At 28.8% G+C, this 17,398-nt stretch overlaps 3 protein-coding genes across 3 annotated transcripts; all 3 read right to left on the reverse strand.

Moving 5' to 3' along the window:
- Positions 1-997: 997 nt before the first annotated feature.
- Positions 998-2,347, reverse strand: LOC124492407 (uncharacterized). Its single transcript, XM_047055282.2, has 2 exons — positions 1,469-2,347; positions 998-1,394 (listed from the first exon to the last, which is right to left on the reverse strand). Exons 1-2 carry the CDS (start codon positions 1,695-1,697, stop codon positions 1,267-1,269), a joined length of 357 nt encoding a protein of 118 aa, XP_046911238.2. The 5' UTR covers positions 1,698-2,347; the 3' UTR covers positions 998-1,266.
- Positions 2,348-2,611: 264 nt separating this feature from the next.
- Positions 2,612-4,611, reverse strand: LOC124500107 (uncharacterized). Its single transcript, XM_075728666.1, has 2 exons — positions 3,914-4,611; positions 2,612-3,292 (listed from the first exon to the last, which is right to left on the reverse strand). Exons 1-2 carry the CDS (start codon positions 4,469-4,471, stop codon positions 2,984-2,986), a joined length of 867 nt encoding a protein of 288 aa, XP_075584781.1. The 5' UTR covers positions 4,472-4,611; the 3' UTR covers positions 2,612-2,983.
- Positions 4,612-5,304: 693 nt separating this feature from the next.
- LOC124493655 (uncharacterized) lies at positions 5,305-10,533 on the reverse strand. Its single transcript, XM_075728665.1, has 2 exons — positions 10,423-10,533; positions 5,305-10,362 (listed from the first exon to the last, which is right to left on the reverse strand). The coding sequence occupies exon 2, from the start codon at positions 10,208-10,210 to the stop codon at positions 5,510-5,512; it is 4,701 nt and encodes a 1,566-aa protein (XP_075584780.1). The 5' UTR covers positions 10,211-10,362; positions 10,423-10,533; the 3' UTR covers positions 5,305-5,509.
- Positions 10,534-17,398: the final 6,865 nt, after the last annotated feature.

Consider the following 17,398-nt stretch of genomic DNA (forward strand, 5'->3'; position numbering starts at 1 on the left):
AATAAATATTCCAACCGGAAATTTTATGATTGTCATCAGAAATAATAATGAAGACAAGCAATAAAAAAAATAATAAATCATAAATTCTGCAATCGTAACCAAAAAAAAAAAATGTACTCCATATATACAAATTGACGATTTTAATGGAAATTGGATAAAATGAGGGGAAAGAAAAAAAAATTCCGGTATTGAATTTCGAATACATGGTGGTTTCATCGTCATGTATATGTCATATAATTCTAAATAACATCCGATAATATGTTTTCATGAAAATCATTGACAGAATCTTCAAATTTGTGTGTAGAGTGTGTTATTTATATATATATGCTGGATTGCATAAATAAATGTTTCAAATTGTTAATAATAAATAAATAAATCAAATCAATGAATGTGAATGTGAAAGTGAATAAATGAATAGGTAGACAAAAATTACAAATGATTGATAATCATTGACCATCAATGAATTCACGTTATAATAAAATAATGAATATCAATGTGAAACAGTGGATTCTCTCTTTTCTTTTTTCCATATTTTTATCGCATGTTTTTCCATATCAAATACCGTATATCAAACATAATCATATTGTCACTTGTGAAATACATTTTTCTTCAGAATCATATCATGATCTAATTTGGCTGTAGTTGTTGTAAAAATGTTTTATGATTCAATGATCATGATGATGATAATTACATTTCAGCAATTCTCATCTATAATTCTTAGCCAAAAACAACAACAACAACAAAAACAACAAAAAATTGTGCATATTTATTACAACCAAATTCAGAAAATACACAAGGGAATACATAAAAACATTACATTGCCTTTATATTATTAGTGGCCAATGCGGAATTTATGTCTTTCATTCCTTTTGACTTATCATCAATCATTTTTGTGAATAAGATTTTTGTGACAAAAATATTCTACAAGAATTTTTTATTTTCATTTTTATTCAGATTTTTTTTATTTTAATTAAAAAAAAATTTGTCCGTTGTTGATATCTTTGTTCAACCTGATGACTATTTCATTCATTCATTCATTCATTCATTCATTTGAAATAAAAACATTGATTGATTTTAAAAATGATCATCAATCGTGAAAAATTATGTAAATGAATTTTAGTTTGTATTTGAATGAGAAAAGAAAATGAAATGAAATGTCTATATATGTGATGGATAGGTTTTTTTTTGAATCAATATGATGATGTTGAGATCGATGAAGACTGCATGATGAAGAATGATGATGATGATCATAAAAAATTTTGGAAATCAGCCACGTTTTCTGAAGCGAATTCGATCATTAATTAATTGACAATTGTGATGAAGTAGTATATAATTTGCCATTTTACCAGTTTCAGCATTATTTTTTGACATACGGTGACGATTTTCAATCAAAGCTATCGATTAAAATAAATAATCATTATTATGACAATTATTCCATATAATCAAACAATATTCAATAACAACTTACAACGACCTAAACGATTTGTGACCATATTTTTCATTACCAAACATTTTAATGGTGTTTTAACAACTGGTATTTTACCAATGGTAGACATGGTTGTTATTGTTGGATTTATATTTGAAAGCAATAAAAATATCAAACAAAAATAATTGATTAACAACATTTTCGATCTGATTGTATTCGTTGTTGTTGCCATTAAGTTGAGAGAAATTTTTTGACTTGTTGAATGGTCCATTTTAATGTCAAATGTTTGTATGATTATTGTGGTGTGTATTACACATTAAGAATGTTGGATGTTCAATCAGTGATTAACAATAATAACGCTGATGATGATGATGATGATGATTTGTAATGACAATCATTCTATGTTCATGATACTCAAAAACATTAAAACATAACTGGCCCGAATTTACTGTTATAGTAGACTTTTTATATTGACTTTTCTTTTGCATTTACCAAACCAAAAAAAAAAAAACAAGATGTTGACAAGTTGTTTATGTTGATTCACTATGTTGTACTATTTATTTTTTTTTTGTATACATCAACAAAACCGTCATCGTCCACTATCTTTTTATTTTTTTCTGGTTCATTTTTTTTTCTTCTTTCTTTTTCTTTCATCTATTCTTGATCATACTTTGAAAATATCCTAGAATATCGAGAATGGATATGAACAACGCCTCCACATAGAAATTCGTCTACATAATCATGTATACGAAGGATAAACAAAAAACGAATCGAATGACATTCTATGATTCAAATGAATATTTTATAACCATAGCTTTACGTTATTTACTTGATTTATATCTTTTTATTTATTTTTTTTTTTGATTTTGGTCCAACAACGGATTTGCTATGATCAACATTCGATATCTAATTATTGTTCTGTCCACATCTATCTATCTATATATATAATCTATACGATTTAGAATCAAAAATTTAAATTAATTTCAACTAGATATCAAGAATTTATGAAAAAAAAACATTGTAAGCTTGAGCAAAAAATAAACGTACAATAGACAAATATTACGTTATATTTCCGTATTCAATATTATGATAAATTCTTGTAGGAAATTTTAAAATTCTAAAATCGATTATCATCCATTGTTGAAGATTATTGTTGACCAAAAAAAAAAAGTTATCGTATTGGAGATAGACAATAAATTATTGAGCCATTTTATTGATCACATCAGTGGTCGTCAACCTTCAAATGATAATACACAAAAATTTCATGTACATCGAGTGTGGGCTAAAAATTCTTCTTGCTAACCGGGTTACTAAAGTTGGAGATGACTGCAAATATACGAGAATGAGAATTACGCAATTCGAAAACTTTTATGGACAACAAAAACAAAAAATTTGTCAATTACAAAATTTTTTTCCGTTTTTTTAATCATTATTATTGCATATCGATGATGGTAATGGAAACTAATTGAAGACTAATGAAAACTTTATAATGTTGATGATTAGTTGGTTTGTTTTTTCAAATCATTACAGATCCAATTCAATTCTGATATGATTATTTTACATACGACGATTATTATTATTATTATTCTCAAAATGACTGTGAAATTGATTATTTTTGCCCATCTTATTACGTTTACGACGACCAAACGATGAGCAAACCATTGAACGAAAATTCGATGACATAAAACCATAAACAAATGGATTCAATGCTGAATGTATGAATGATAATAGATTGCACATAACGCGAGTATTATAAATCCATGATGAAAAAGTACTTAGTCCAGATTTAACCAATACATTCATAATGAGTCTTGGTCCCCAACATAATAGAAATAAAATTATGATCAAAACCAACATTTTGATTACCTTGAATGAATAAAAAGAAAAGAATTAGATGGAAGAACAAAAAAATAATAATAATAATAATAATGATAATTAAACCAGTTCATTAGTCAATAAATATTGGGACGGGAAAAGCATAGCTTAATTGTTTCCATAACAAAATGTGGCCAAAATTCAAGCTAATAATGATGTTTGATCATTATTATGACGATGGTTGATTTAATTGAATTCATACATTTTACATACGATTTATCCTAATTATAATTTTTTTGAACAGTCGAAAATTTCACAGCATTTCATGTGAATGAAGACAATTCTTTTTTTTTATCATCTAAAAATAATTAATTTCGTTTCATTCAAAATTATGACCAAAAGCCAAACAACACAATGATGATGAAGAAAATTAATTAGACAAAAATCATTGGAATTGAAGCAGAAATATGAATAAAAAATATTCACAGTGCGTGAATTTTTTGCTTAAAGCGATGAGAGAATTGTAGATTTTTTTTAACATTTTGAAAAAAAATTTGAAATTGGATCATGAATTTTTTTTTTCGTTTTCGAATTCATCCAATTCAGATGGGCACGAATTTTTTTTTTGTTGCAAAGCGACAATGCCATCTTGTGGCATTCATCGATACTTACTTGAATTCGACTTTTTGTAATTTCCATTACATTACTGGATAAAGTTCTTGAACAGGATTTATAACATAACGATGATGATGATGTTCGATGATTCGTTTGAATCGAATTATTATTTTTATTATTTGACCGCATTGAATTATCATTTATTTGATCATGTGAATTGTTTTTTATTGATTGTAATGTATCCGAATGATCATCGTTATGATTTTTATCATCATCAATTGATTGTTGTTTTTGATCATCGTTATCCATATCATCATTATTTTTTAATAAACCAGATTCTACATGATTATGATGTTTTTGTTTTAACATATTTTCATTGTTGCCTGGGTTACCCATAGATGATTCGGAAATTTTTGGCAAACAATCAATAAAACTTGTCATTGAATAGTTTTCATTATCATCATCATTGTGTATGTCGTGTTTTTCAATATTTTTGCCAACTTCACCATTATCAATATTTATTATTGAATTTTGTTGCCATTGACTTGTAGCCAATGTTTTGATATTATTCTGTTTATAAATATTCGCCGTTACTATTATTTTTCTGTTCATCATTTATTCGATTTGGTTGTTGAGACGAAATTCTTGATAAATTTGACTCATTCATTTCATTTATATTTTGATGACAAGATTGTTTTTGTTGATAATTTGATAAAATTTGAGTGAAATCTGTAGAAAAACTTTTTTCATTATCATAAAATTGTGAATTATTATTGTTGTTATTATTACGATTTGTTGATTTATTTTGATAGAATAATGTAGAAGAAGCATCATTTTTTCTTGACACAATCACTTGCCGTGCTTTATTCTCTGCTTGTGTCATCATATTAACTGAACGTGTACTTGACCATAATTGTCTTATGACAACATAATAACAAACAACCATAAACAATGCAGGCAATATAAACATGACTAATAATTGATAAATGGCAACAATAAATGTTAAATCATTTTCAACATCAAAACAATAATATAATGTCAATGATGTAGTCATATTATAATATGTTATTTGACTTGTATGCTAAGAAATGGATAAAATGAGAAAAAAAAATAAAAATGAAAGATTTGTTATTATTCAAACATCTTTGATTATCATTATCATCATCATATCTGTTTATTATAATAATGATGATTACCCTGGTTAATAAAACTGGTGTCGATAATACAAATGCAAAGCTCCATATGATGATTAAACCTTTACGTGTTGAACTCATTGTACACCAGGAACGAGCCCGCATTTATTATTCTATTATTAATTTGACCGCATTGAATTATCATTTATTTGATCATGTGAATTGTTTTTTATTGATTGTAATGTATCCAAAAATAAATGATCATGATTTTTCTCATCATCAAAAAATTTTTTTTGTGATTTAATTTTTGTAACATTCACAATTTATAAACTTTATTTCTGGAATTGAATTATTGAATAATAAATTATAATTACAATGATTAAAAATAGATTACGTACCATATGTTGGTATCGTTTGTAAATTCAAAAAAAAATCAAAAAAATCAATCAATATAATTTAATATCATAAAGAGATGACAAACACTCAAAACTCTCTGACAAAAGTTCGATACATGTGTTTTTTATATTTTATCTTCATTCATATATGACGTTCCGCTACAATTCTCCCGCCGAGAATGCGTTATCCAAATCAAACGATTCGTTGGTCTCCACAATTCTGTTCCATTAATTCGTATTTTTACAGTACGACATATGCCATCAGATCCACTCTTGACTTCCATTACTTGTCCAATAGGCCAATTAGAACGTTTAGTCAGAAATTCAGGCAACATTAACCAATCACCAATTTGCACATCTGTCGATTTGTTAGTTGACATTCGAGCCAATTTCTTCAGGTATTGGGACATCCACAATTTGGCAACTTCTTTAACAAATTTTGATCTCTCAATTTTCATTTCCCATACGTCGTCTATATTATTTTCTTGTTTTAAATTCATGGTACGACCCATCCATAGTTCAAAAGCAGAGAAAAAACGACCATCATTTTGTATTATCGGTCGTTGGTTAATCACATATTCCACGTAATTAAAATTTCTTTGTAAAGAAAAAAGAGAACGAGCCCTTTTTGGCAACATTTTCAAGCATTCCTTTACCAATCTAATCATTCGTTCGGCTGCACCATTCATCCATGGGGCCAATGGTGTTGACGTTTTCCAATTAATAGCATTTGTTTGACCAGAACGGGCCAATTTATTCAATTTTTCACGAACAGCCATAAAATTGGTTCCGTTATCCGACCACACTTCCGTCGGGTATCCAATCTGATTCCACACGGTTCTCAAAGTATCATATAACGAATTTTCGGACAAATTTTCGAGAACACTAACTTTTACCGCTTTTGTTGTTCGACACATAATAACAATTCCATAGCATTTTTTACCATTAGCAATAGTTAGTGGACCAAACGCATCCATCATTATGCATTCAAACGGCTTCATAAATCGTTTTTGGACTTCATGTAGAGGACCAAGCGGCTGTTTGATTGCCTTGCCTCTTATCATTCGGCATAAAGTACATTCATTAATTATCTTTTTCATGTGCCGATTGGCATTTGCAACTCGAACTTCGTCCATGACCATAGCTAATGACATACCACATCCTCGATGCAAGGATTTTCGATGGGCAATTTTTAGCATCTCGTTGGCTAATACAGAGTTCTTCGGAATCCAAATAGGTTGATTTTCTAAGTCTCTTGACCAAAAATGCAATAATCCATTCTTATCGATCAAATTATCAGAGCGTTTCAATTCGCTACGTTGGTAAATCATATATAAGATATGTATAGCGCTAAAATGTGGTTTTCGATTGGTAGCAATTTCCATCCAATTCATACATCGTTGTATCCATTTTGTCATTTTTAAAATCACACCACATTTGTCCATCCAGTTCCGCAATGTTTGATCAGGAATCAATGTTTCTCGAATGGCACAAATCAATTTCGTTACAATAGGTTCACTGCTATCATTGATCAATTTATCAATATCGATTTCATAAGGTTTGGCGGCAATATAACGTTCAGCATTACAACCTCTTGAAAATAGGTCAGCTGGATTATGTTTACCACTTATATGCCGAAAACTTGCACGAATTTCAAATCCGATCATTAGAATCGATAACAATCGGCGCGCAATAGCAATTGGATATTCATTCGGTGACGATTTCAACCGATCAATGTTTATTTGCGAATCGGTAAAAATTTCAATTTTTCCATTATATTTCAAATAATTCACAATACGCGACGTGGCTTTGACACCTTCATATAATGCCAATAATTCCAAATCGACAATAGTTCGACCACGAGGAGATATCTTCGATTTTCCAAAAATTAAATCTTTTTCCAAATAAATGGCGTATCCATAACCACCAATACTTGCGTCCACGAAGCACGACAATTGATTTTGATCTTCAACATAACGAACAAATTTGATTTTATTCAATTCGTTTAATCCAATTGTGAGATCATTGATTTTGGATACAATATCTTCATTTAGATCATCATCCCAATCCTTATCCTGGATCATAGCAAATTCTTTTCGAAACAATAATTTTACAGGTTCACAGAATCCTAAAGGATCAAATAATTGACCAATAAATCGTAATAATTTTCGTTTAGTATCAATTTTATCAGGAATCTTCCAATTAATATTCAAATAATCATTGATACAATTCCATACCAGACCAAGCAATTTACAGCTTGACGATTCGATTCCAAAACAATCACGAATAAATGTAGAATTCGATACCATTTTATGTAAAACAAAACCAGACGATTCAAACGATGATTTTGCTTCATTCATTACGTTCATCAACAAAGATTCTGAATGGGATACGGCGAGCAAATCGTCCATATACATAGAATTTTCCAAAACATTTCGTGAATTCGACGACATGTTGTTAATAATGATTGACACAACTTGTGTTAATATTGCTGGAGCACTAATAACACCAAATGGCAATACGATCATTTGCATTATCATCAGTTGATCATTGCGATCTTTCCATAAAAATCGTAGATATTGGCGATCAGATTCATCAATAACGATTTGTAGAAACGCTTTCTGTAAATCACCAATGCATAGAAACGGTGCCATTCTAATTCTCACAAGATGAGGCAATGTATTCAAATTCAATGATTCACCTTTCCAAAGCAAATCGTTCAATGAATTCCAACCAAATGACGCGTTCAATACAATTCGGAACTTGGTAGTCGCGGCATCAGGTCGTTCAACTTCATGATGTGGAATAAAATATCCATCTGTTTCATTAATAATTTCGGCATGGTTATTTTCAACGTATTTCATTAATTCTGATTCATATTGTTCCAAAAGACCTTTTTTGTTCAAACGAGATTGCAAACGATCAAGATGTTCTATTGCTTTGTTGAAATTATTCGGTGGTCTTTTGCTTGAGAAAAACGGTAGGCTGACTTTGAATCTACCATTATCCAATTTCTCCATTCGTAAATTCATTTTGCCATCATCAACTTCTTCAGGACAATCATTTTCATTCCAATGTACAATACGTTTTTCACTTCGTTGTTCAATGACGTTAATCACTTTCATTGATGCAAGGTCTATATCACCGAATACAGTATGCCATACACGGTGACCTTCACGAAATAATTTAACCATATGATCACGACCAACAATAATGTTATTGGATGGTACACGATCAGATACATATGCTTCCAAGTTAGATTCACCATTTGGATGCGATAATACAATATCGGCAATTTGATCCACAATACGGGACATGGATTTTTCGAATCCACATAGCATAATCGGTGTAACTTTACGACGACATTTCAATGGTGCTAAATCACTACTGACAACAGATACGTCTGCACCAGAATCAATCAACACATCACATTCCATTCGGCCAATACGTCCACGGAATTTGCCAATGTTAGTTCCAGTTGCTTCACGAACAACCTTCATATCCGCGGTAGCCACTGTTTTTACTTCCGTCTCGTCAAAATTTATACCATGTAATGATGATGGATGGTTGTCATTGCATGATGTACACTTTATAACATCCTTTCGACGGCAATCCGATGATTTGTGTCCAGGCCATAGACATATACGACACAAACCTTTATCAAATACAATCTTCTTTTTATCGAGGCTGGACAATTCACTTTTACATGCAGTTGCCATGTGTCCAGGTTTATCACACAAAAAACATTTTTTCATTGGTTTTGTCACTACAGTTCGAATCGACGATGTTTTGGATCTCGGATCAACATTTTTCACAGATTTAATCGACAATTTATGCTCAGCACTGCGTTGTGCCCACGTTATGGCATGACGATGAGCTTTTTTGACTCGTTCCACAAGATCGTCCAACGATCGACATTCAGCAGAAATTATTTCCGATTCTTTCTTCCAAAACTTATCAGCAATTTTCCAAACCATTTGGGACGTATTATCGATATAACGAGGACCCAAGTTTGACACGGCATTTCGAAATTCTTCAATTTGAGATTTAATTCTCTCGAGGCCATCAACATCATATTTGTCTTTCACATTTGACATTTTCAATATCATTGATTGAATATGCAGATTAATGTGATCAGGATTTTCAAATTCATTCGACAATGCTTTCCAGCTCTTTTTTAGATTCATTCGTTTCGTCTCGCAATGGTCCCAAATTGACGAAGCTTTTCCTTTGACAATTCCGGATATGAATGCTCGTTTTGAACACTCCGATTCGTTTTTACGATCAATTATCAGCGATTCAACACGACGTTTGAATGCTGGCCATTCAGCAACGTTATCCTTAAATGGCTTGATTGAATTAATGATTCTGTAAATTGGTGTACCATTATTCACATCTGATTTCGAGCGACTTTTACGTTTATTCTTCTTTTTCAAAGACAAGTCTTTTAATTTACGACGCAATTTTTCCATTTCATTCTCAATTTCTGCATCGGATTCACTAGACGAATCGTGGCTATCATCATCATCATCATCGAGTTGACTACTATGAACACTATCATCATCGTCATCAGCATCAGATTCATTTCGATCCATATCGTCATCGCCATTATTATCATCAAACAATTCATTCACATTAATATCATTGATCATGGCTTTCAATGCGTCATCATATTTTTTCCATAATTTCATTTCATTTTCATCAAGACCATCCGTACGATTTTCGAATTCCATATCCAATTCGGACACCAGTTTTCGATCAAACTTTTTTGATTTGAACGTTTTCATGATCTTTGTTTTAAAAACTCGATCGGTCAATTTATCCATGATTCAGGTTCAATAAATCCAAAATTCAAATGATCAATTCAATAATTTCGATTTAAATCAATTCAGCAATCAATAAATCGATTCATATAAATCCAGGCCAATTCGTATGAAATAAAAGAAATTGTAACATTCACAATTTATAAACTTTATTTCTGGAATTGAATTATTGAATAATAAATTATAATTACAATGATTAAAAATAGATTACGTACCATATGTTGGTATCGTTTGTAAATTCAAAAAAAAATCAAAAAAATCAATCAATATAATTTAATATCATAAAGAGATGACAAACACTCAAAACTCTCTGACAAAAGTTCGATACATGTGTTTTTTATATTTTATCTTCATTCATATATGACGTTCCGCTACAAATTTTTGTTTTCGTTTTCTGTATTTTTGTTTTCTGTCTTTTTTTTTTGTTCCAACATCATTAAAAAAAATTACCTTTCAATACTGACGGCAAGTAAATTCATTACAGTAGACATTGCTGAAATCGCTTCAACATAGGCAATCATTTTACAAATGGAACTTAATCCTGTCCATGTTATCATAAAATATTCCAACGTTTCTAATGGTACAAATACCAATAATAATAATAGATCAGCTATTGCTAAACTGACTAAAAATACGGCCGTTGGTGAACGAAATTTTCCATGCATTGACCATGTTGCAATGACCACACCATTACCAATAACGCCAATCAAAAATGTCAATGTATGAGTGATGATAATCGGCATAAAAGCTATAAATAGAAGTAAATTATTAATTTACATTTTTCATCATCATCATAATCATTATGAAACACACACATACACATACACATATTTAATAGTAAATTGAATGAAATTAAAATATAATGTACGTACATGGATTCATGGATGGATGCAACATATCATGTGGATATTCAATGTAAAATTGATCCGATCTGGCTTGATTAATACTGAATGATGATGATGATGATGATGTTGATGGTAAAATTGAAGACGTATCATTCATGGATTCATCCAAAATTTGATGATCACTTGCATTGATTAAATAATCCAATTGTTTTATGATTGAACCAATATCAGACATAAGTTTTGGATCACACGGTCCAATATTTCCATTGTTTCCAATAATATGGCTGATTTCGACACCACCACCACCACTGCCAACATTATTATTACTATTATTACTAATGATTGTGCCATTGTTTAGATCATCATCAAAATCAATTCTACCATCGTAAACAGCTGCATTTGTTGTATTAACAATATGTTGTTTATTCAGATCAAATAATGAACAATTATTCAATATTGATTTATGCTGTTGATATGCTTTCCAGAGAAGATTCTGTTCAACTATTGAAGACATAATCAAATATATTCGTTTCGCATAGAATCGATTCTTGATTTTCAATATATAATAACGATGATGATTGTTTGAATTGAAGAAAATTATTTTTTTTATATGATGGAAATAAATGAAAAATTGATTTAGAATAGCAAAATGAAATGAGATTTTTTCTTTTGTATTAACCCGTTTCAACCCATGTTCCCCATTTGGAGAGCTGGGTCTGATTTTTTTTTTGTTTTGGAAAAAACTATCAATCTTTTCTACTTTCACAAGATGCCTTTGGTGACAGGAAATCAATAGTTATTTTTCATGTACTTTGTACTGAACACACACGAGATGATGATTTTCAAAAAAAATAGATTACTCAGGTTAAATGATAAAAATGATGATGAAAAAAAATCATCATAAACAAAAAAAAATTGGATAGAAACGGGTTAATACAGTTAATCGATGTCAAAAGATCTTTCAACAACAACATAAATTCTCTATTCAAATATCAATATGATCCACTTTTCAATTAGAACTATTGTGACAAGATGATAAATGATAATTTTCACGCAAACACACAAACATCATATTATTTGAACAAACTTGTATCAATTGTATAACCAATAATAATAGATTCGAATATTTGATAAAATGGGACCAAATTAATTTCACTGAATTATTTGTCGATTTGAACCATTTTGGATGGCAAAGTATAAGGAAAAACACAACAGCAACAAAAAAAAATCCTGACAAACGATTCATTTGATCTGTAATGAAAAAAAATAGAGAAAAAAAAGTTTATTTGTTCATTGTCGGCAAAAAAAAAAAGTTTTAATGAATTTCCGAATTTTTTTTTAAATTACCACTAGGGTAGTAAGGGAATATCTATAGGGCTATTTTTTTTGTTTTCTGTCATACATGTTACATCATTGTCATTGTCGTTATTATTATCATCATCAACAACAACAACAACAACAATAACTAATGACAACGGAAATAAAAAAAAATAACGAGTTCGAAGAAATCTATCACGCGTAAAAAGCATTTATATATTTTTTTTTCAATGTTAATCGCACACTTGATGTGGAATTCAAAGTCTACTGATTGAAAAACAACGACAACATGATGAAGAATTTTTCTGGACAATAATAATTCTTGGAATACTATAGATGGATAATATTTAATAGAATAGAAATTCCTTTTTCAACAAATAACATAACATATTATTTTTTTTCTTTCGTCACTTTTCTGTTACACACATAATTTTGATTATTCAATTTAATGAACAATAAATATTGTACACATTGTATTCCATGTATGTATGATGTGCATAATTTAATTCTTTACTGCCACAATGATTTTTTTTCCTATTTCAAATTTGCATTTTAGCATTTAGTGATGGCATTATTTTTCATTACATTTCGGACTAGATAAAGAAAGCGGAAATAATCATGATGATGATGATGATGATGATGATGATGATGCCATAGGATATAATTCAATCGAAAATTCATTCATTGATTATTTATGATCCATTTTTGTTTCCCTCTCCATTGTTGCATGAAATTGTTTATAAAAAAAAACAATGAATTCAGGAAACACAGTGCTGAAGAATCAATTATTTCACGCCTATTTAATGAGAAAAAAGCATATCATCATCATCAGCATTTTACCAGAGCAAAAAAAAATGGAAAAATTTCTCTCAAATAAATCAATTCAATATCCGTTGAATAAATATGCTTCTTATTATTGTCAAAATGATTGATGAAAATTAAGTTTGGAAAAAATTTGTCAAAATGTTGAAATGGGATTTTTTCCATTCATAATATAATATATAATATATAGCAACAAGCAACATCAAATTATGCGAAAAAAATGAAAAAAAAATAAAATAAAAAGTGCAACAAAAGCTAAATTATTCAATCAAAAAAAAAAAAAACGAAAACAAAAAATTCTAAAAGAATCTTCATATGATTCTTAACTCTATCCATATACATATCCATTTAATTCTGAATAAATTTTCTTTTTTTTTTTAGTTATTATATGAATTTATTTTTCAATCTTGCATTTTGATTGTTCAAATTCAACAAACTGTGATGAATCTTTTGTTTGGAATGTTGGAAACAAAAAAAAAAGAAAAAAATAAGAAAGACGACATTGTCTCATACATGGATTACTTTATTGATTATAATACAAAACAGTGGAACCGGATAGACACAAAAAAAATGGAAATAAAGAATGAATAAATACAAAAGAATTTTGATATAGGGATTTTCAACAAGGACCTACAACATGTTTGCATGTGTAAATTTTTTTTTTTTTTGCGAAAAGTTCTGTTTTTTCCGTTGTTGTTGTTGTTGTTGTTGTTGTTGTTTCTTTTTTCAATTCTTTGCCATTCAAGCTCGATAGTAGTATCATTAGACAAGAATGTTGAGAATTTAGCCTATTATTATAATCATCATCATCTGTAATGATGAGCTGACAATGACAAAATAAAAGAATAAAAGTAAGATGAAAAGAGGTTTAACTTCTTATCAATCTATTATTTTATATTCTAGATTGAATTTGACTGTTGTATTCATTCAATCTTTTAGCATTGTATTATATAAATTATATTGAAAATCTAATTTGAATCAATGTGGTGATATCTATGTTGATTCAGAATTCTATTATTAATGTGTTTTTAAAAATAAGAATCAAATCAGATTTCATAATGACTTTTATTCTGCTTTTTTTCCCCTCCTACGCCATATTTCCTGCGATCATAAGATTAAAAGTATTTAGACAAAACTAAATAAAAATTTAATTAAATCCATCCAAAATGATTATATTATCATTATCATGATTATTGAAATTGAAATCGATACGTCATGTTGTTGTTGCGTCACGATTAAATGATGATGAAATTATATTAGCTTTTTTTTTGATCATACGATAAATTTTTTGTTTACTTGTTTAATCCTGTAAAATCATCATCATCATCGTCTGTTTGATTCACATTTATCGATTTCCTTTCAATATCAATTACATCAATGTGTTTCATTGATTTCCTGTTGGCCATATATCAATGTCTAGTGATTGATTCAATTTGGACATTTTTGTACATTCACTTGGGACTTGATATTTACTTATTGATCGACCACATGAATAGCATGCTGAGTGAACATTGAATCGCACACATTTCAATTGAATCATTGTTACTATTTTTATTTTTTTCTGTTCCATTCAGACCTTTTATAAAAAGATTTGACCAAATAAAAAATTTCCAATGAAAAAAAAGCAAAAAAAATAAACAAGATTCCTGGTCATTATTTTTGCTTTGTTGTATTCGTGGATAGACATTTTTAAAATAAAATCAGAATTGATAGTTAATTTACTCACAAGGCATAAAATCAAAAATTGCCATTATCGATCATAGAATTTAATGAATTTTTTTTCTCATTGCTGCATCAATGTTTGCATTCTGGAATACACAATCCTTTTTTTTATCTGCTTTGCTTTTGGCCATAAATTAGCTGTACGAATAACGAATAACGAATGTGTGTAAATTTTTCCACGTTCCAAAAACGAAAAACAATTCGAATTTGCCATTTAGACCAAAAAAAAAACACATCAGCTGCAGTTTAATAGTGTTGAAATTGAGTTCATCATCATATAGACAATTATACATTCAACAGCCGATAAAGTAATCAGAAAAATTTGTTGGATTTTTTTAGAAAATTAAAATTAATGTCCATCAACTTAACCAAATGTTATTATTACTATAAATAAATTTCAAACGAGTAAAAATCAAAAACAAACGCATATGTTGATGAACATATTGTTTTGATTCCACAAGAATTTACTAAATCTTGTTTCTAATATATTTCACAGGAAAAAAATATTCCAATAAATGAATCTCATACATAATAAAAGTGATCAAGCAATATGTAGAATATAAAGACTGATAGAGAAAAGATTACTATAGATTCAATCTAATTCCCAAATGGAACAGAAATTCCAAAAATAAGAAGTTGAATTCATTTTTTTTCCTCTTCTTTTGAATGATTATTTTCATCATTTTCTTGTTTCATTTCAAAAAAAAAAAAATTTTTTTGTTCGGAATTTTCTTGTCAACACACAGAATATATATGGGAACATCATCATCATCATGTGTGCTATGGTTTTAATCAGAAAAAAATCAGTTTTGACAATGTAATGATGATGATGATGATGATGATGATATAGTATATGCTGAATAAGATATAGAATTTCATGTAATAATTTAATTAGTGGAAAAAATTGATTGAATTTCTAATTTTAAAGTTCAAAATTCTACCTCAACAACAACGATAAAAACATAATGATGATGATGATGATGATGATTTCATTTTGTTTGCACGATTTATGATTATTTCAAAGAAAAAAAAAGAAAAACATGATGCGAGAGATTCATTGAATAGCTTCTTAGTGTGTGTGTGTGTGTGTTTGTATAAAATTTCCATTAAAATCAATTCAATCTTGTTTTTTGTCAAAAATTCGATTACGTATCATCGTGACAACAACATCAACAACAACAACAACAACTCATTTCAATATTCAATTAAATTGAATTTTCTTTTTTTTTCTTCACATAAACAATCTTTCAATCTCCAAATATTTTCATTTCATTCGTGTGACGCGTTACCTGTATTTTTTTTATTTATTTTTTTTTGCGTTACGTAACATAAATGAATCCGTCAAAAACATTTGTCAGAGAATTGAAAACTTTTCTTTTTTCTCTATTCTGTGGAAATGAAAAATTATTCAACAAAAAAACAAAACAGAAAAAAATAAACAAATACGATTGGGAATACTTGTGTGTTATTATTTTTGTTGAAAGACGATTTACCATTGCAAACATTTATTCATTCATTCATTCATCATTCATTTTCTTGAATATCGTATTTTTTTTTATCTCTCTCAAAACACATCACACACGTATGCAAACATAAACATGGACATGGAATCAATAATAAATATGTGTGTGTGATGTAAAAAAAAATCGAAAACTGTACACGTAAAAGAATCTAAATAAATTTAATGGCCTAAAGCAAATCAAACCGCTTATAGAGATAAAGGTAGCTTATTTTTAATAAGGCAAGCAATTTTTTTTCTCACTGAAATTGTCACTACTATCGCATCATAACATATTGGATAATATTTTGACGGAAATAGAATGAAAAAAAAAATTCTGGCTGTTTTTTTTCACCATGAACAATATGAACATATATATTATTAACAATTATTATACAAAATGAATATTCTGAAAAATTTTGATAAAAATGAATTTATTAGGCAAATAAGAAAAAAAAATCAATAATTATCAAAATGAATTTGAAAGAAAAAATTCTTACCCAAATAGAATGATGAATTCAATGATGATGATGGCGAAGATTTTTTTTTTTTTTTTTAGCCGCAAACAGAATTTTGTTCAAGTTTTTTTTTCGATTGAATGCAATCACAGATTTAGATTTTTGTTTGTGTGATTAAAAAAAAAGAAGAAGAATATTGAACAAAATGTTAATAGGATTTTGTAAAGCGAGAAAAAAAAATTCAAATCCATGAATTGAAAATTTTAATTCAAATTTCAAATATGCTGGCAATCAGAACAAGAAACACAAACACTGGTTTGATTTTGGATCATCATTGAAATTACGATGAAAAAAAAACGAATTTCGTAACATCTCTATATTAGAATTTTTATTTTCACCACACTCATTGGATGTCGATTCTGTAAATGTGGGAATTATTTTGATGTTTGTACATCGTCATATAGGCAAAAACATTTGTAACGCAATTGCGCATCGTCGTCATATCAAAAAAAAAAAAAAAAAAACGAAC

This window comes from Dermatophagoides farinae, chromosome 2 (genome assembly GCF_024713945.1).
Source record: "Dermatophagoides farinae isolate YC_2012a chromosome 2, ASM2471394v1, whole genome shotgun sequence".
NCBI classification, from domain to species: domain Eukaryota; kingdom Metazoa; phylum Arthropoda; class Arachnida; order Sarcoptiformes; family Pyroglyphidae; genus Dermatophagoides; species Dermatophagoides farinae.

What these genes read in the sequence shown, in the direction of transcription:
- LOC124492407 (XM_047055282.2), bottom strand. Translation starts at nt 1,697, where the DNA reads ATGGACCATTCAACAAGTCAAAAAATTTCTCTCAACTTAATGGCAACA. An exon ending in CACAAATCGTTTAGGTCGTT is followed by an intron (nt 1,395 to 1,468) that starts GTAAGTTGTTAT and finishes TTTAATCGATAG; the next exon opens with CTTTGATTGAAAATCGTCAC.
- LOC124500107 (XM_075728666.1), bottom strand. Translation starts at nt 4,471, where the DNA reads ATGATGAACAGAAAAATAATAGTAACGGCGAATATTTATAAACAGAAT. An exon ending in TTACAAAAAGTCGAATTCAA is followed by an intron (nt 3,293 to 3,913) that starts GTAAGTATCGAT and finishes TATTCATTCAAG; the next exon opens with GTAATCAAAATGTTGGTTTT.
- LOC124493655 (XM_075728665.1), bottom strand. Translation starts at nt 10,210, where the DNA reads ATGGATAAATTGACCGATCGAGTTTTTAAAACAAAGATCATGAAAACG.